Source organism: Homarus americanus, unplaced genomic scaffold (assembly GCF_018991925.1).
Source record: "Homarus americanus isolate GMGI-L3 unplaced genomic scaffold, GMGI_Hamer_2.0 scaffold56333, whole genome shotgun sequence".
Classification (NCBI taxonomy): domain Eukaryota; kingdom Metazoa; phylum Arthropoda; class Malacostraca; order Decapoda; family Nephropidae; genus Homarus; species Homarus americanus.
In genome coordinates, this window is record NW_024734940.1 from 9484109 (window position 1) to 9505252 (window position 21144).

The 21144-nt window shown below is 45.0% G+C and overlaps 1 protein-coding gene across 1 annotated transcript in view; it reads left to right on the forward strand.

Annotated features, from left to right (window-relative positions):
• LOC121870573 overlaps positions 1-20081 on the forward strand; it is a 40258-nt gene extending 20177 nt beyond the window's left edge. Inside the window, exon 2 of the mRNA XM_042372404.1 lies at positions 18874-20081. Coding sequence (XP_042228338.1) covers positions 19212-20081 — 870 coding nt within the window. The 5' untranslated portion in view covers positions 18874-19211. The remainder of the gene's footprint in view (positions 1-18873) is intronic.
• Positions 20082-21144: the final 1063 nt, after the last annotated feature.

The following is a 21144-nucleotide window of genomic DNA, read 5'->3' on the forward strand; positions in this document are numbered from 1 at the left end:
CACCTACCTGACCCATCACCCTACCTGGCCCATCACCCTACCTCACCCTACCTGGCCCATCACCCTACCTGGCCCATCCCACCCTACCTGGCCCATCACCCTACCTGGCCCATCACCCTACCTGACCCATCACCTACCTGACCCATCACCCTACCCCCATCACCCTACCTGGCCCATCACCCTACCTCACCCTACTGACCCATCACCCTACCTGGCCCATCACTACCTGACCCATCACCCTACCTGGCCCATCACCCTACCTGGCCCATCACCCTACCTGGCCCATCACCCTACCTAACCCATCACCCTACCTGGCCCATCACCCTACCTGACCAGCTCTTCCATAACTGAAGCCTGACTTTCTGTCATAGTTAGTTTAGCTTTGTCAAATAATAGCTTTTATATCGATCGAAATATTTGATTGACACATTAACATTTCTTTTCCATATTCTCATTTTCTTATTTATATATTATTTCCTTTATTTTTGTGTTCTTATGGTAAACTCATTTAACTTTGACGTGTATAGGTATTTCTGGGGGGATGTGTGAGATGCTGTGATAATCTACTTTTTTGTTCGCCTGAGAGTGCCACTGTGCCGTCCTATCTCGTGGCTGGTGTTGGTGGGTTCCTGTGAGGTAATGAACACCGTGAATAATATTAGTATGATGTAGTGTTTTCCTTTTCGTTTCGTAAAAAAAAATAATACAATTGCTTTTTTTTTTTTTGCTGAAAGTTTGGAAGTAAAATTCTTATATTTACTTAAAAATACTATATTTAGACATTTAGATCTTGGTAAATATTGACTTATTCACTGCCATGTTATTTTCCAGATTTAAAACTAACATTATTAAAACAATAGAATCCTATATGTGCTTCATTTCATTTTGACGAGAATAATTTAAAAGTCTGTGATGCCGTGAGGAACATTAGCGGGAGGACTACTGTTAAGAGGGAACTTTCTCATGTGGGAGGTGTTCACTGGTAACTGATGAACCCTCTGTTATAATGAACACGCTGGGAATGAGAGGGAATGTTCAGAGTGTTCATCCTTGTGTTTATAGTTATGTTCAGTGTGTTAATGTGTCTCTTGGTGGTAAGGAGGGTTAATAACACTGTCTCTCTGTACTAAGGGAGTTAATCACCGAGTTAAGAGCATCAGCTGTGTGTGTGTGTGTGTCAAGGAACCAAACAGCCGTCAACTAACTCAGGTTGTTATGACATTGACCTCTGACCTGTAAAAACAACAGTTCCAGGGTTTGTCATTAATGATAGATAACTCAGGTATGAATATTGTATCTCCTTCCGGTGTTGAAATATATATACTGCCCGACGTACTTACCTACTTACGTCTTGTGACACTGCCCAACATTAACTGTCCACCCCACGCGACCCCTCAAGGTGAGTCAGTGGTTACGTGGGGTGGGAGGGACGGTGTGGATGCTGACCTGTTGTGATGAATGTGATAATATTGACTTAGCTACGTGAAGCTCTACCTTGTGTGTTGGATGATTATGAAACTGTGTTGATATCATTGTTACGTTTGGTTAGGTTAGGTTAGGTTTGGTTTGGTTTGGTTTGGTTAGGTTAGGTTAGGTTAGGTTTGGTTTGGTTTGGTTTGGTTTGGTTTGGTTAGGTTAGGTTAGGTTTGGTTTGGTTTGGTTTGGTTTGGTTTGGTTTGGTTTGGCTTGGCTTGGCTTGGTTTGGTTTGTTTACATTCAGCTATACATTGAAACACCACAAGATGTTCCTGTACACACATCTCCTGTACCCAGATGAACTCTTGAATTGTATTTCCGAATCAACTCTTAACAGTGAATCTGATATCTGAGTGTGTCGGCCCTGGTTGTGTTGTGGCACTGAGACACATTAAGAGTGTTGGAGGTGCTGCTCGTATGCTTCAAGCTCTGCACTGGTTGATGTAATAACTCAAAAAATATTGTTTATTATTATTATTATTATTATTATTATATGGAGGTATTGCAGTGTCGTGAGAGGTGTGTTCCGACATGCTTAAAGCCCGGTAATTGGTCGACAGGTGTGACATCATGATTTAAGACCTCTGATTGGACGAGATGTGCGACAACATTATTAAAGCCCGCTGATTGGTCGATAGGCGTAACATCATAATCACCGCTTCGTTAACTAACTGGTAGATATTAGTAAGGTGTCGTGGCGGGGTGATGGCAGAGTGAGGTTGTTTATGCCTCACGTTTGTCATATGATGTTATGTTATAAATATTTAGTACTCTATAACTACCTCATTAGGGTAGTCTCATTATCGTGTAAAAGCAGTAATTATAAAAGTTAATTGACCCGAATTTTAGAACATTAACGTAAATTGTTGGTGAATTATTTTGTGTGTAGAGGTAAAATATAATTAACAGAGACATTTAAGGAACAATGACCATCATTTGTGATTGTAGGTGTGTTCACTGTTGTGTCGTCCTCATTAGTATGCATAATTACAGTACCTCGCTGTAACCTGTAATTCATCGTGATACAAACAGGTAAAATATCTATTAATTCACAAGTTACAAATCCTAATCCCAAAATACATTGTGGTGTTTATTGCGCCAGTCACACATATTGTTACATTTATATATATATATGTTTATATACTTTAGAAATATTGTATCAAAATTGTGAAGAATTTATATTTACATTACTGCAGCATCAGAGACATTATGGTATTTATTGTTACGGAAAGATATTATTATTTTGGTGATGGTCATTGTTGTTGTTGGTGGTGTTGTTTTTGTAGTTAACTTTTATATTCGCTTGAAGTATAATAGTGGTGGTGGCTGTGGTAGTGGTGATATGTGGTATGTGACGTGTAGATCTGACTCACTGGACACACCGACATGGCCTCACGCTTGACGGGTGTCGCTGGGTCATCCTTAAGTCCTCTGGGAAGGTGGCGCGAAGTTCTTATGTTATCCGGGGAGGCTTAGCGCAGTCTCGGAGTTATGTGGAGAGGTAGAGCGCAGTCTTGGAACCATCTGAGAAGGTTGAGCGCAGTCTTAGAATTATAGATGGTATACAACGCAGTTCTTAAATCATTTGAGAAGGTTGAGCACAAGTTATGAGTCACAACCGTACTAAGATAGAGCGCAGTCCTTGCGTCACACTGGATCTATACTTTAGTCTAGAACCCTTCTGACCTGTGGAAGTACCAGGGTCACCAGAGGCCAGAGTGTGGTGTTAACTTGTACTGTTTATATCTATGGAGAAATCCCTATCATAACCAACCAGGCGTAAGTATGCGGGAAATAGGTACAGGAATTAAAAGATGGAGAAAGAGGCATTGTGGATGAAATTGGAGGCGTAAGAGTGGAGAGATTTTATTTTCCCTTTCTCTTGTGAATAAAGTTGAGAGGAAGCCTTTGATGCCTCCCTTGTTTACCATATATATAGGTTGGGTCCTAGGCTGAGCTCAGGGCCCTTAGGTTGACGGACCATGAAATTAAAAAGATAAAGGGAAGTAATAATGTGTTTCATTTTCGTTCAGTATCTTAGTCTTGTATACAGCCGACATAAAAATTCTGTGCTCTGGTGTACATGAATGATATAATCCTCTGTGTTGTATATCTGTCCGTCAACCTTACTGCTTCCTCATATACGCCGGGTGCAATAAGTGCATTAAGCCACCAAGAGATGTGGTAAAGATGTTAACTAAAATAAATTCGAGAAGAACAAATGGATAAATAAATTAACTTAGGAAGCCAAACAAAAGCTGAAACGAAAGGAATTTTTTTTTACTTTGTCCTTGAGTGTAAAAACAATGGCTGTAGGTGTGTTGTGTATTGTGGGTGTAGGTGTGTAGTGTGTTGTATAGGAGGGTGTAGGTGTGTAGGTGTGTAGTGTGAGAGAGTGTAGTGTGTTGTATAGGAGGGTGTAGGTGTGTTTTGTGTGAGTGTAGGTGTGTAGTGTGTGAGTAGTGTGTTGTATAGGAGGGTGTAGGTGTGTAGTGGGTGTAGGTGTGTAGTGTGTTGTATAGGAGGGTGTAGGTGTGTTTTGTGTGTAGGTGTGTAGTGTGAGAGAGTGTAGTGTGTTGTATAGGAGGGTGTAGGTGTGTTTTGTGTGGGTGTAGGTGTGTAGTGTGTTGTATAGGAGGGTGTAGGTGTGTAGTGTGTGTGGGTGTAGGTGTGTAGTGTGAGAGTGTAGTGTGTTGTATACAGGGCTGTGGAGTCGGAGTCGGAGGAAATTTCGGCTTGTGGAGTCGGAGTCGGTAAAATTGTCCAGACTCCGACTCCGACTCCGACTGAAGCTATTCTGTTCCTAAGAACAAATATATGAACTCAGGCATATTCATTGCAGTGATTCCACTGATCCCACTAATTTTCTTAAATTATTAAAAGAATTTATTTCCATTTTATAAGCATTATTATGAATTTATTGTAGCAGGCACAGTATAGCACTATAATTTTGGACGATAGTCTCTTCTTTACCATTTGAAATTTTGAATTATATCAAATTTTGTTTCGTTGAAAACTGCACAGAGGCTCTCAGCTACAAAACAATTAGCTACAACCTGTTTTTGGTGAGATTAAGGCAAATTTAATTTAATAACTTAATCATGTAAGGTTTATCCATTTTCCTTAATAAGGTATTCATTTCTTTAATGTACATAAATATATAACTTTACTTTAAAAGGAATTGTAGGATCATCATTTAGATCCACATCAGATTATGAGCTTAAACAAAATTCATATGCTGAGATCGAACTTTTAGATATACATGTAAATGGTGTTTTCTAGTTAATATCTTGAATTCTTAATAAATTTATTTTTCTTTTGATTGAAACTTTGAAAGTCAAGCCTATCATCTTTTTGTAGTTCTTAAATATCGTCCAGATCATTAATAAAGCTGTAGCAGTATAGCCACGGTGTTTTACTTTTTACCTATGCAGGTTACAACATACAAATTACAATTAGGATGGTAGAAATAGTTGTTACAAATAGGCCAAGGAGTCGGAGTCGGAGTCGGAAGCATAAAAATTTGAGGAGTCGGAGTCGAAGGTTTTGTCTTCGACTCCACAGCCCTGGTTGTATAGGAGGGTGTAGGTGTGTTTTGTGTGTGTGTGTGTAGGTGTGTAGTGTGAGAGTGTAGTGTGTTGTATAGGAGGGTGTAGGTGTGTAGTGTGTTGTATAGGAGGGTGTAGGTATGTTTTGTGTGTGGGTGTAGGTGTGTAGTGTGAGAGAGTGTAGCGTGTTGTATAGGAGGGTGTAGGTGTGTAGTGTGTTGTATAGGAGGGTGTAGGTGTGTTTTGTGTGTGTAGTGTGTTGTATAGGAGGGTGTAGGTGTGTTTTTGTGTGTATTGTAAGAGAGTGTAGTGTGTTGTATGGGGGGTTGTAGGTGGCTATGTGTGTAGGTGTGCAGTGTGAGAGTGTAGTGTGTTGTATAGAGGGTGTAGGTGTGTTGTGTGTGTGAGGTGTGTTGTGTGTGAGGTGTGTGTGTTGTGTGAGGGTGTGTGTGTTGTGTGAGGTGTAGGTGTGTTGTGTGTGAGGGTGTGTGTTGTGTGTGGGAGGGGTGTAGTGTGTTGTGTAAGGGTGTGTGTGTGTGGTGAGGTGTGTAGGGTGTGTTGTGTGTGAGGGGTGTGGTGTGTTGTGTGTGAGGGTGTAGTGTGTTGTGTGTGAGGGTGTGTGTGTGTGTGTGAGGTGTAGTGTGTTGTGTGTGAGGGTGTAGTGTGTTGTGTGTGAGGGTGTAGTGTGTTGTGTGGTGTAGTGTGTGTGTGTGAGGTGTGTGGTGGTGAGGTGTGGTGGGTGTGAGGTGTGTTGTGTGTGGGAGGGTGGGGTGTGTTGTGTGTGAGGGTGTGGGTGTGTTGTGTGTGAGGTGTGTGTGTGTGTGTGTGTGTGTTGTGTGTGAGGGTGTAGGTGTGTTGTGTGTGAGGGTGTAAGTGTATGGTGTTACGTGGGATACATCTCCGTATTTTCACTTAATATAGACACATTATAATATTCCTCCTGAGAGAGAGAGAGAGAGAGAGAGAGAGAGAGAGACTATTCGGAAGGAAACTAAAGTAAGAATCGTAGTAACTCTGAAATAAACAGGTTCTTGGTGTGGTCCTGAGAATGAACTTTTAGATTGAATTGAGGATGTACGGTAAAAGCCCCCCCCCCCCAGGTAGTGTCAGGTATTTCCTCGCTTGCCACTACGACACTTAATGGGGGTGACTTTGTATGGATATAACATTAACGGATATATAGTTAAGAATTGATTGACTTGTGTACTATTTTGTTTGGTTGGAGTGTTTGTCATGTTGAGGCTGGGAGAGTTTTTTTTATGTATCAGGGAAATAATGATTTTTTTATGTATCAGGGAAATAATGAAAGTTTTTTTTGTATGTATCAGGGAAATAATGAAAGGATTTTGTTTATGTATCAGGGAAATAATGATTTTTTTTATGTATCAGGAAAATAATAAATGGATTTGTTTTATGTATCACCTTTCTTATGTATCAGTGTTCTTAAGAGTATGGTGACACCTTCAACAACCTAATTATCGTATTGGTAATCTTAAGGTTCAGTTTAATCCAACCCCTCTCCCCCACCCCCTCCCACCCTCCCCCAACCCATCCCCCACACCCCACCTCCCCAACCCATCCCCCACCCCTTACCCCACCTCCCCAACCCACCCCACCTCCCCCCCACCACCCATCCCCCCCACCGTATTACAGAAGGTACGGCTCGTTGACTCTCGCTATAATACGCCCGTCACAATACCATTAATTAATAAATAGTTTCCACAATTTTGTTTTAATATTCTAAAGCGCGACAGTGGTAGGTGACGGTGTTAGGGTATCTGCCTGTCTTTCTGTCTTTCTGTCATTGTTTTTTGTTTGTTTCGTTATTAATACACAATAGGACGTTTTATACTGGGTCACTACGAGGTACAGGGTTGGTAAGAGGGAGGGTGGACAGATACTAAGGCTTCTCGTGGTAATTTTATCCTTGAACGAGTTTGTGGAATGTTAGGGAAGTGTCCTTGTACGTGTTCGTGGTCTGTGCCCTCCTTGACGGTGATATAGATTATCTTGATACAAGGTAGGGATATTAACCACCCTTCCTTCCACCCCTCTACTCCCTCTACTCCACTCCTCCCCTACTATCTCCCTCACTCCACTCCTCACCCTTCTACTCTCCCCCCTCCACTCCACCCCCACTCCACTCTCTCCCACTCTACTCCCCCACAGTTCACCCCCTCTCTCCACTACCCCCTCACCCACTCCCCTTCCTTGATCCGATTACACTTGGTGATTTGGCAATTACTTTTCTATTAACTATCGTTTATTAGTATCAGCACCTGTTGTAGGGTGGTGCAGGTGTAACAGATGTCAGCGTCCATAATATAATATCACCAGAGGATGGAGGAACACCTGTGGTTTATCACGTGTTGACTACAGACCAACACATACACAGAGCCTTCAGTTAGTCTTTGTCCGTGTTAGCAGGTGTTTTACAGTACCTGCACTAGATTACAACGTGTCGGGTATGATTGATCCGCTAACGTAGAATAATAATGATTGTGTTACCTGTCTCATGGTCAGCTGTGGCCTGAGGAAATACTCATAGAAACTTGATTCCTCTGAGTTTGTGTGTAATTGATTTTTTTTTTACTTTTTTGTTATGACAGTATTTACAATTTGGCTTTGAGTTTTAATTTCAATTATTATTTTTTTTTACATATATTTGGTTTTTAAACTTTGTCGTGTACTATGAGATTAATTAGGCCGTCTTTCTCACCTGTTTGTATTGTTAATTAAAAAATTTATTCACCCCCTGTTAGAGTTAGCATTAACTTTAATTACATCTGTCAGTAGCTGCCTCACCTGTTATGTACTGAACCCGTGTTGTACGCTACCTGTGCCTTACCTGTGTCATACCTTTTGTACCCGTGTTATACCTGTCTTATACCTGTATCTTACCTGTGTTTTACCTGTGTCTTACCGGAGGCTAGACTTGGAAGCTCCATATCAACACGCGTAGTAAAAAGAAAAATTTTACCATTTTTTTTAGAATATATTCAGTGGTAACTATGACTTAATATGAATGAATAAGATAAACTCTCTCATAAGAACCCAGTCACTAGTTCCGAGGTTACCGTGACCCCCGTACAGGTCAACCACCCTCAGAGATTGACCCCCCCTCCCCCCCCGCAGAATGCCATCAATCCCCTGGAGTTTACCCTGGAAAGTAACCCCAGATTATTACCCCCGTTTAATCCGGCCACCATGGAGATTAACTCGGTATTGACCAGGCTTGTTTAATTTAATAGGAGTTTGTTGTGTGACCCAGATTCACCACATCGCGAAAAATAGGTGTATTAATAAGTTAGAAAACCTGTCATAAAAAGTCTGCAGGAATATTTAGAAAGATAAGATTAAATCAACACGTAACATAGACTTGAAACTATATCAGGGAAAAACAGCATTGAAAAATTCCCCGATAGAAAGATGAATATAAAAGGCGAACAAACTTTTCAATGCAAATTTACGTTTCATTGGGACACTTTGTAATCTTTGTCTGGTATCATTTTCCGAAATATTGGACATCAATTTTTCGGTAATTGGGCATTTTACAGACAATACGCAATATATCTTTTGATTCGTAATACCCTCGTTACCTTCACCTCACGTGGAGGGTGAGTGTTCTGGGGACGTTCAGATAGTTCCTCCACTCCTGCAGATTTCTCCTTGAAGACAAACCATCCACGGATAGTAACCCCAGATAGTACTCTCTTCTCACTCCTATCCAGCAACCCTCATCTCACCTTACCTCCTCATCCCATCCCTGATCCCTACTCCTCTCCCCACCTCACCAACCCCTGTCACCTCTCACTCCCACCTCACCTCACCCCTCACTCCCACCTCCACTCCCACCTCACCCTCCTCACCCCACCCCTCACTCCCACCCCCACTCCCACCTCACTCCCACCTCCCCACCCCCACCCCACCCCCACCCTACTCCCCACCCCACCCCCACCCCACCTCCACCCCACCCCACCTCACCCCACCTCCACCCCACCCCACCCCCACTCCACCCCCACCCACCCCACCCCACCTCACTCCCACCCCACCCCACCCACCCCACTCCACCTCCCCACCTCCTACCCTCACCCTCACCCCTCACTCCTCCATCCCCCTCACTCCACCCTCCCATTCCCACCCCTTACTCACTACTAATAGAAAGAAAATGACAAGTGGTGAATTATAGATACTGATATGGAGTCTTTATGTATGGATACTCCTTACCCTGACACCTTCCCTACTCTGGGGCCTGGATAAAAGCCCCCTAGGACAAAATAGGGCAGAAGCCCCCTGTTTTTATGTTAAAGAGAGGGTCATTAGAAATATTAAAAATATATAGATTTAAATATGAAATTATTACAATTTAAACAATTATAATATTATAACTCTTTCAATTTTGATATAGAACATTATTAAATTAATAGAAAAGAAAAAAGGCGACATATTTTACCCTCATGTTCATTCTGTATTTACTGAGGTGACCCGAGGGCCCAATGAGGTCACTGAATGTCAGGGGAGTAATTACCCCAGTAGACAAAACATTCGTCATTGCTGATTTAATAAACATTCCTTGTATACTTCTTTATAACTATAACAGAATTCCCGAAGGTTAGGTTAGGTTAGAGAAGTGTTCATAAACTGTAAAAAATAAAATAATTATTTTAAAAATTCTTATTATTTCTCCTGGGGGATTTTTGCCCTAGGGGGCTTTTGTCCTACACTCACCCCCCTGACACCTTCCCTACCCCCCTGACACCTTCCCTACTCCCTGACACCTTCCCTACTCCCTGACACCTTCCCCACCACCCTGACACCTTCCCTACCACCCTGACACCTTCTCTACCACCCCCTGACACCTTCCCTACCACCCTGACACCTTCTCTACCACCCTGACACCTTCTACCACCCCTGACACCTTCTCTACCACCCTGACACCTTCTCTACCACCCTGACACCTTCCCTACTCCCTGACACCTTCCCTACCACCCTGACACCTTCCCTACTCCCTGACACCTTCCCTACTCCCTGACACCTTCCTACTCCTCTCTCACCACTGCCTCCCCTCTTTTGTTACGCCCTCACGATGTATGCAGGAAGTGTGTTGATTCACTTAACCGTATCGCCTTGTTTCCTCCTTCACCAAATTTCAGGGAAGGATTACGAGGAATGTATTTAAAGTTAGGCTATATTGTGTAGAGTTCGTTATGTCGCTCTTCATTATTGTAGTCAGTTTTAATTAGTTTTCAATCAATATTCTGTTTGGTTTTTGTATTTTTTTTCCTTGATTTTGGGGGGTTTCTTTATGTAGTGGGGAGAGAGTGTGTTGTTACCTTTGGGATAGAGTTCTGCACATTTACTGCCTTCTGTGTCATTACTTCCTACACATGACTTTATCACCGCCGCCTCGATCACAGTTTGACACGTTCAGTCTTTTGTTGGTTCACACGAAGAGAAAAACATTAAGTGTTACACCTCTCTACACATTGGTACTTTTTACCTGGTAGTATTAACACGGTTGGGTCCTCCTCACTCTCTAGAAAAACTCACTTGCTCTGCGTGATGACCCACCTATTTTTGTCGTCATTTTTTGCTGCTGTTGCTGCTATTTTTTGACTCAGTTAATGAACACCGCTCAGTGAACGCCTCTGAGGGTGAACGTTATTCGCTGCCGGGCGTACGACCATCCTACTATCCTCACCGTAATGAAACTATTCGCTGTTTTGAAAAGTTTTATTCTTTTTTTCATCATTAAGAATAATGAGCTCCACAATATTCCTGTATATTATTAACATTTTCATTAAACTTGAATGTGGAAAAAAAAAGTTAACCTCGACCAGTACGATATGTTGTTGTTGCTAATGTTGCCAGCAGTAAACCCGTCCGCCCGTCACTTCCTCAGTCTGCCTGTCAATATGATGGTGAGTGTGTGTACTAACCCAACCAGGACCATTATAAGTGGGTGTGGGAGAGGCTCGGCCATGGGATTGGATGAGTGTGTGCACTTAGACCAAGAGTGTAGACATGTACAGTAGCCACGCCTTGATCTCTCTTCTGGAATGTAAACAACCAGAGCTTGACTGAATGGTGAGAGATGGAGGATAGGAGGAGACAAAGAGAAAGGGAGGGAGAAGAATTAGGAATGAAGGAATGAGGAACAAGGAGATGGGGGAGATAAGAGAACGGGGAGAATGATAGAAAGAGAGGGTCAGGGAGATGTGGAGGATAAATGAAGAAGGGAGAGAGAGGGAGATGGAGGGGATGAGCATAGAAGGGGGAAGAAAGAGGGAGGTGGATGAGATAAGAGAAGGAGGGAGGGAGGGAGGGAACGTATGTGTGTTTCTCTCATAAAACTTAAAGGACACACTATTAGCGTCCTTAACGGCCTCTTGGGTATTCTAGTACTCCAGTTGGCATGCTAATACCCCGGGGTGTCTCAGTACCCGGGGGTGTCTCAGTACCCCGGGGTGTCTCAGTACCCCGGGGTGTCCTGGTATATATCTAAGGTGTCCAAAGCTCCTGGAGGGTGACTTAATCTTCCTAATGGTATCCTTCTATCTCCTAGGGAAGGGTCATCATATCCTTCGAGGTGTTACAATGTCCCTGAGTGTGTCATATTATCCTTGAGGGAGTTAAAACATCTTGTAGTTATCCTTATATGTGAAGATGTCCTAATGTCCTTATTGTTAGGTTATAAGTGTGTGGTGTGTCCTAATGCCATTAAGCCGTGTTAATACCCGAGTGTTTTCTAATATCTCTAGGTGTCCTAATTTTCCCGAGGGGCTCACAGTAGTAGTCCGGGAGTGTCCAAGTATCCCTGCGGGGTGTCTTAATCGACCCCTAGGGACGTCGTGACACATGCGGACTTACCTGAGGTGGGCCCAAATAACGCCTTGTTTTGAGTCTCTTGAATCACCTTGTTTACTGGTGGTTGTAATGAAGGGAGTTGATGGATTGTTGTGAACGTTCTCCTGGCGATGATGGTGACTCGGATGGTGTCCTTGATCATGTCTGTGTTGTTGTAGTTTTAACCCTCTTTGTTATAGCCCTTGTTGTTGTTGTAGCCCGTGTTGTTGTTGTAGCCCGTGTTGTTGTTGTTGTTTTGTTGATGTTCTTTTATTGTTTAGTGTCTCGACATCAGTTCACTTAAGTTATTGGTTCTGTACTTGCAAACAACTTTTTTATGCTTCATTGGAGGATGGCGGGGAGTTCTGTCTATCTGTTTGTCCGTCCGTCCGTCTGTCCATCCAGCCATCCGTCTCATCCCTCCATCCATCCAGCCATCCGTCTCATCCCTACGGTATAACTTGACTTGCTGTACGTCCATCCTGTCGTATATCTCTGAGCATTACTGGGAGAATGTCTGCGTGAATCCCACAATGACTGAAGTGTATTATGTTGTGGTATTTTTCGTCTGTCCGTCCGTCCGTCCGTTATTTTTATTAGTGTCCATGTAATAGATTGAGAATAGCTCCTTGTACAGTCTTCAAACTTTATCAATAGGTTATATGTGAGATAAGAAAAAGACCTATTGAATTTGGGGTCAGAGGGTCACCAGAGGTCAAGGTCAGTGATGCTATGAATGGAATTTTGATTTGCGATCCCTAGCATTAGTTTCTATTCACTGATGGCGTTTTAAGTATATATGTTAAATTGTCTCCAGGGTGATGAAGGAATTACATGAAGATTTACCCCCCAGATTATTTCACCATTTGATTAAACACCCTAATGCTAACCTAACCTAACCTAACCTAACCTAACCTAACTTAACTTAACCTAACTTAACCTAACCTAACGGGTTGAGTGACACCGTGATATTTGTTGTTATTTTCTATATTGTGAGAAAGAACCATTTTTACCCCTCGATGATTTTGGTGCAGAGTTGTATTGTCTCTGTCTGTCTGTCTGTCTGTCTCTCTGTCTGTCTGTCTGTCTGTCTGTCTTTCTGTTAGTTTGTCTATCTGTCTTTCTACTCGTAAATATTTTGTTATCCAGACGAAGAGGATGTACCCATGACGTTACACTTTCATCATGGTACCAGGGAGTGTTGTTTAGTGCGTTGCTTTAATGGCCCAGTTAGTGGTATAGTGTGGCTCTGATCACCGTACTAATGGCCCATCGTCCTAATGTCACAGTGGCTTAATGGCGTCTTGGGCTAATGGTGTAATTTTTTAATAGCACGTTGGCCTAATGGCGTTAATGTCCTAATAGCAGCCAACCCTAATGGTGCAGTGTGGTATAGGAAGTATTGTTATATATCTGAAGTGACCTCCGACCTCTTGTTTGCGCGATGGTTAATGGCGCAGTGGTTGGGTTGTTATGTCTTGCTGTAATGGCCTTGTTTGCTGCTCTGTCGGTGGTGTTGTTCACTTACATATTGTTCATCTTCATAATGACCCTGACCTCCATAATGACCCTGACCTCCATGATGACCCTGATCTCCAAAAAGACCCTGACCTCCATAATAACCGACCTCCATCCTGACATTGACCTTTGACCTTGACCTTTTTCAGCCTGACTTTGACCTCCAGCCTGGCCTTGATCACCATCACTCAATTCCCCACTGACTCGTACGACATTTTTTTTTCCTGTAACTTAATACAAAAAAATCCTGACTCACTGACTTAAGATTAAAAGAAAATGGCGCCGATATTACCCCTTGACTCTACCTTAACTGGACATATTCTCTCTTAAGTTTAAGGGAAAATTGTCGCTATATTTTTTTAGAAAGTTATTGACTAATTGATGTTTAATGACCTTATTGGCGACTTATTAACGTATAATGACCTAATGATGTTTGATGACGTCGTTGATGACCTGTTAATATTTAATGACTTTGTTGATGACCTAATGGTGTTAGATGACCTTTTGATGACCTATTGATGTATTATAACCTTGTTGATAACTTATCGATGTTAGATGACCTTGTTGATTACCTATTTATGTTTAATGACTTTGATGATGACCTATTGATGTGTTTAGTGACCTTGTTTGACTATTGGTGTTAAATGACCTTCTTAATGACGTGTGTGTGTGTGTGAAAAATTGGACGTACAAACCATTATCTTCTCTCGTCACTCATTAGTCAGTGTGAGGGGAGGAGGGGCGAGGACAGGGCAGGGAGGGGGCGAGGACGGGGGGGGGGTTTAGGGGAGGGGTTTAGGGGGAGGGGGGGGGGACGTCATTACAGCCAGCAGTCTCTCTCTCTCTCTCGTCTTACAGTCGCTGTGTACTTATCTAAGAAGTTTATTAAGACCCGCAATTAAGAGGAGCTTTTGTTGTGATCACCTTCTCTTGTGCTTGTCTGTCTGTCATCACTTTGTTCGTCTCTCTCCTTTTAACACAGCAACTACGTAACAATAACAACAACAAAAAATATAACAACAACAGTAACAGCATAACAATAACAACACAACAATAACTACAACACTACAGCTATAAGAACAGTAACAACAATACAGCAATAACAACAACAACAACAACAACAACAACAACAACAACAATAACAACACTACAACAGCAACACCACAACAGCAACAACAACATCAACACAACAATAACAACACAACAACAACAACAATAACAACAACATCAACACAACTACAACAGTGTATTTTAGTTAGACATCTTGAACACTTAACTGGTGATTGGTGTCTCAAGGGGTGATGGAGGGGGTACAGGTTTAGCGCCCGTGTGTTTACTGGAGACATTAATTGTTTGTCTAAGGTGAACAAAATCTTCAGCTGGGTCCAGGGGGACACTGTGTAGAGGGGAGGTTACACTGTGTGAGGAGGGTTACACTGTGTAGAGGTATCATAAAGTTTCTCTTAGTTGATGTGACGCCAGGGTTTTTTTTTATTATTATTATTGTTATTATTATTATTAAATTTTTTCTCCCCCTCGTAAGTGTTGATGTGTGAGGGTACATCATTGGTTCACTGTCACAACATAAAGATGGTGTGCTAAAGTGATGTTAGATTTATATTATTACTTGTAACGTGACTTTAAGTATCAGAGCGGTCTTTGGGTCCAGCGAGGCCCCCCAGGTAAACTAGACGACCGTGGTGCTGTTGTGGGTCTCTCTCTCTCTCTCTCTCTCTCTCTCTCTCTCTCTCTCTCTCTCTCCTAACGGTAGTCCATTGACTGAATATAAACTGCGTGTACTGACCTGAGAGAGAGAGAGACTTGTCGACTTACCTGGTGCGTATGTCACTTCCGGTCTTTACTTCCGGTTCTTGATAAGATTCACTCGTGTGGTTGCTGGATGGTTATGGCGTCTTGGTGGAGGGGGTGTGTCGTGGTTGGTAGTTCCTTCATATTGGATAATTGATTCAAGTTCCTGACGATTTAAAGTTAAGTTAAGAGTTGATGGAGAAATTTATTGATTGGAATTATATTAAAATAAAGGGGTATTTATTGGATGGATTTAACTTGTAGTAATCACCACATCCTAAATTTACCCTTTATCCCATCTCTCGCCCTTTCCTTCATCCCTTTCTCACTCTTTTTTATACCTTCCCTCCTTCACCCCTCCTTCATCACCCTCCCACACCGTCCTTCCCACATATTTCCCTCCCTCACCCCTCCCACATCTTGGTGGCGGTGGACGGGTGGGTGGTAGACGGGTGATGGAAAACGGGTGGGTGGTGGTGAACGGCAGAAGGGGTGGTAATGAAGGGAGAGTGCTAGCAACAGTAAATGTGTCCGGGGTGAGGAAGGAGGGAGGATAATGATAATAATTAACGGATTAATGAGAGAAAACAACAACCACAGACTGAAAACACACAATGGAGACTGATGACACAGTTTACACAGAACAGGAGGATACACGGGATGAACATAGAGGCTACAGAAACTACAGTAGGGTGGCTGTAGGTCCTGTAGGTCTAATGCAGCTGTGGATATCAGACCGCTACACGTGGTTGGTTATCCGTCCCAAGATGGCTGGTGGGGAGAATTATTGTAGTTGTCACGTTTGTTTCAGTTGTAGATTCATAACCAGTCCTTGCATAGGTTTCTTAGTGGAGAAGGAGGTCGACATGTTGACCTCAGACAGCTGTAGTAGAGAAAACCAGTAGGAGACGTCTTTACTCCATGGTAAGTGTGTGTGTTGTGTGGGAGGGACCTGTGTGGTGGTGAAGGAAGGCGCTGTGTCCGGAGAGCCGCTGCGGTATTTCTGCATTTGGGGGCTGTGTGGGAGCGTGGGGCTGGTGAGGGAGGGGACTCTGTGTGTCAGTTACTGGTGGGAGGGAGGGAGGTTGTGTCGGGCGTGCAGCAACTGGGGCAAGTGACGGTCATCTTTAAGAGTACTCCTGCAGCAGGCCCTCGTCCTCCTCCTCCTCCTCCTGCTGCATGTGGCGAATTTACCAGCCCGATTATGCAAATATACTTATGGCGAGGGGCGTAATGTTCTCCCCAGGGAGTGGTGAGGCGGACGTGGTGAAGTAAGGGTAATGGGAAGTGCGGCATATTTCCTCCCTCTCCCCTAACTCTTTAATAAACACTGCCGCATTACACTTAATAGTTATTGGGATCGAAAACACATTTACGGTGCTCCTTTATAAACACTTCATCAATACGCCATTATAGACACGTTATCAGTACTACTTTATGACCATCTCCTCGCAGCTACCACACACTTACAGTATTTCTGAGGCAGTTAAAAAATCCTACACGAAGAAAACCCACCAGCCCAAGTTTTAAGTGTTAATATTTTATTACTTATACTGAGTACGTTTAGTGTTGGGTTAAGTTTGGTAAAGTTGTATAGGGTAAAAGTAGGTTAGGTTAGGTTGAGTTAAGTTAAATTAGTTTATGGTTGAGTTAGTCGAAGTTTGGTTAGGATTAAATTTGGTTAGATTAGGGTTTAATTAGGTTAGATAAGAGTTTTAATTATCCTATGCTTTGTTATGTTAGGTTAAGTTAATATTACTTTTAAGTTTGTTTAGGTTAAGCTAGATTAAGTTAAGTTAGGGATGAGTTAGGTTATATTGATTTACCACACACATTTACTGTTATTCCCAGCAACACGTGTCACTGTGTGTGTGTCCGTCTGTCTGTCTTGGTGTTGTGGGTTATGGTATGCAAGTCCTTATTTTTTTTTTTACATGAATTTATTATGAAACGGGATACAAGGGCCTTTTCGGGTTTAACGAGTGTTGATAATGTAAACGTTTCAGGCAATTCTTTATTAGTAGAACGACTCTCAATGTCAGTATACAAACGTTTCCTGCTGTACTGCTTAAACGTATCTTAATATGTAAACCTGTTCAGCTGCTACGCTAACGAGCATTCATATGCAAACGTGTTCAGATATTGTACTCGAGGAACGTTTTCAGATTTATTATACGAACGAGTCATTGTACACAAACGTTTTATTTATTTTTATTATAATCAGCAGAAATATATCCCACTCACCTCCCTCCTTCGCTCCCTCCTTCAACTTATACTCCTCCACTCCCTCCCTCACTCCTTCACCCCCCTCCCCCCTTCCTCCTTCCAGACTTCTTCTAGTTTCAAATTCTATCCTATACAGTGTGTGGGAGGGTGAATAGTATACGCCCTCCTCCCCCTTCCTTGCCACCCTCCTCCCCCTCCCGCGCCACCGTCCTCCCCCTCCCGTGCCACCCTCCTCCCCCTCCCTGCGCCAATCTCCCTCCCGTACCTCACCCTCCCAAAGCACCCTCCTCGTGCCACCCCTCCTCCCTCCCGTGCCACCATCCCTCCCTGTACCACCCCTCCTCCCCTTCCGTGCCAATTCTCCCTCCTGTGCCACCCTCCTCCCCCTCCTGTGCCACCATCCTCCTGTACCACCCTCCTCCCTCCCGTGCCAATTCTCCTCCCCCTCTCTGTGCCACCCTCCTCCCTCCTGTGCCACCATCCTCCTGTACCACCTCCTCCCCTTCCAAAAGCACCCTCCTGTACCACCTCCTCCCCCTCCTGTGCCACCCTCCCGGGTACACACCCTCCTCCTCCCTCCCGTGCCACCCTCCTCCTCCCTCTCAGCACCCTCCTCCCTCCTGTGCTACACTATCCCTGTACCACCCTCCTCCCCTTCCTTCCGTGCCACCCTCCCTCCTGTGCCAATTCTCCTCCCTCCTGTGCCACCATCCTCCCCAGGCTCACTCCTCCTCCCTCCTGTGCCACCCTCCTCCCCTTCAGTGCCACCCTCCTCCCTCCTCCTGTGCTACCTCCATCCTCCTGTACTACCTCCTCCTCCCCTTCTGTGTTAATTCTCCCCCTCCTCCCAGCCACCTCCCCTCCTGTGCCACCATCCTCCCGTACTACCTCCTCCTCCCCTCCTGTACACCCCTCCTCCCTCCTGTGTTACAATTATCCTCCTGTACTACACCCTCCCTCCTGCCACTCCTCCTCCCTCCTGTGCCACCATCCTCCTGTACCACTCCTCCCTCCTGTGCCACCCTCCTCCCTCCTGTGCCACCATCCTCCCGGGTACCACCCTCCTCCCTCCTCAGGCCACCTCTTCCTCCCTCCTGTAACACCTCCTCCTCCCTCCTCAGGTGCCACCCTCCTCCCTCCTGTACACCTCCTCCCTCCTGTGCCATCTCCTCCCTCCTGTGCCACCCTACACCCCCTCCCCTTCGTAGCTCCAGCCAAGCGAACTTCCTTTACTCCTTCGTAGCTCCAGCCAAGCGAACTTCCTTTACTCCTTTACCTCTCTTCCCTCCTACTCCCTCCCTCCCTCTCTCTCCCCTCTTACTCCCCCACACACCGCCCTCTTGGTGCTCTGGTCACGCCATCACGCTTGTTTTTTCACCGTCGTTGTAAAATATGAAAGTCGTCTTGAGAATTTTCCTGTTTTAATTTCTTTTTTTTGTTCCTACACCAGGAGTCTTGGCAGAAAATAAATGGCTTGATTTTTACTGAGTGAAGAGCAGTATGTGTCTCACACATGTAGTCAGCTGAGTAAAGAAGCTGGTGGAAAGTTTTCAGTAGTGTGTGTCATTGACTGAGGCAAGTATTACTGTGTGTGTGCAGATGGAAACCGGATTGAAAAATTCTGTCGCTGTAAGAGTAAACACGGTTGATATGTGTGTGTGGTGAGGCGAGAGTTGACGGACAGAGATAACTTGATGCGTGGTGCTGCTCACGGTGGAGGGAGCGTCTCGTGGGCATTAGTGAGATAGTGGTTGATGAGCGAGTGTTGGTCGTGCAGGCTCACTCAAGATGAACCTCCCTCTCTTGATGCCGTTGCCCCGTGCCAACATGGCACAGGGAAAGGCTGTACCTGGTGGGGGTGTGACGGAGGGGGCAGGCGTGGCCCTCCTGGGGGGCAAAACCTCGGGCAGCACAATGCTACGTGAGCGTCACCACCTCTCCCTGGCCAACGGCGCCACCCTCGACGCCACCTATAACGGCTCCTATGACGGCAACGCCAACCTCTTCAAGGAGCAGATGACGCTAACAGGACCAGAGCTTCTCATCTCGCGCGTCCTGAGTGGCGCCTTCCAGCGGTCGGGCTTCCGCAGACATCACCACTACGGCCGCTGCCCCGACGCCACGCTCTACAGACGCCGCTATTCCGCCAATTGCATAGAACCCGACCACCAAGAGAGAGAGTCCCTGGCCGACGCCTCTGACACCGCCATGAGCGAGGGTGGTGACTCTGACAATGACCCGGAAGTTGACCTCAGCTCAAGCTGTTCCTCGTGGCCCAAAGGAGGCCCCCACACCCCGCCTGTGTCGCCGTCGTTGTCTCCAGACGACAGGTGGTGGAGTAGGGACGACGGAGGCGGCCAAGACTGGGCCTGGGTCGAGGCTCGTTTTCTAGGACTTCGTCGTCTTCGCCGTGAGATTCCCCCGGCCCTAGAGGAGAAGTTGCAACGGATGAGGGCACGGGGGTGGGCACGGGGAAGGCTCCGGGGACTGCAGGAAAGGGTTCGGAACCTCCACTTAGGGCTAGGTGGGGCCTGGCGGGGAGAAGGCCAGCACCCCAGCCCTAGGGACAGCATGTGTCGCTCCTGCTCCCTCACCTTCTCGAGCGACGAGGCCGCTGACCAACAGTCTCCCACAGGTAAGCTGAAGGTTCATAAGTGAGATGCATCTCCACATATATGCTGAGGCATCACAGGTAAGCTAAAGTTTCACAGAATAGTTGAGATGTCATAGTTAACATGTACCTTTGCAGATAAGCTGGGATTACACACGTATGCAGAGGCTTCATGAAGGCTTGGCAGGTGAACTGGGATTCCGCAGGTAAATTCAGGCTTTATGACTGAGCTGAGGATCTACATGGCGCAAACCGAAGGTCTAGAGAAGTTAGCAAAGCTCCCTAGGTGAGCTGGGGATACCTCACAGGTAACCTAAAGTTACACAGATAGGTAAGATAAGGTGATCAGCTCTCCACAGGTAACTCGCGGGTTCACAGGTTAACTGGAGCGTGTTGAGTCCATAGTGTACAGTCTGTCGCGTGCCGCCAGTGACACGTCAGTACACACACGCTAACGCCACTCCCCTCCATCCTCCTGGCTAGCTTAACTTAGCTTAGCAACGACGCTCACTCTACTTAAACAAGCGTCGGTGCGTGGAGGATCCTCTTGAGGGAGATGATGTATCTCTCTGACATGCAAAAAAAAAATATTCCCACACCGAAAGATAGGAACATTGATTGATACGACGCGGAACTACCCAAAGGGGAGGTCGCGTGCCACCCACCAGCGACACGTTCACTGCCTGCATATTGATAACACAAACCATTACCTGTTTGCCGGGGTGAGCGAAGGTCCTCACTCCCTTGACACCACACAAACCCCATGTTGGAGTGTAGAGGATCAGCCTGAAGGAGGAGGAGACATCGCATGTCGACCACGAACGACACATCAATATACACCCTCCATCACCACCAGTACCACCATCACTACCTTCGCCACAACCACAACTACCACAACTACCAGCACTACTTAACAGCTGGTCTCGTGGTGTGTCATCCATTATTCACCTCCCCACCCCCCTCAACGAGTACCAAGGGCCTGCCACCTTAGTAGTGTGTCTCACCCTAACGTCAAGTACTCAGGGATCAGCCACCTTAGTGTGTCTCACCCTAACAAGTACTACGGGGCCTGCCGCCTTAGTGTGTCTCACCCTAACAAGTACTCATGGA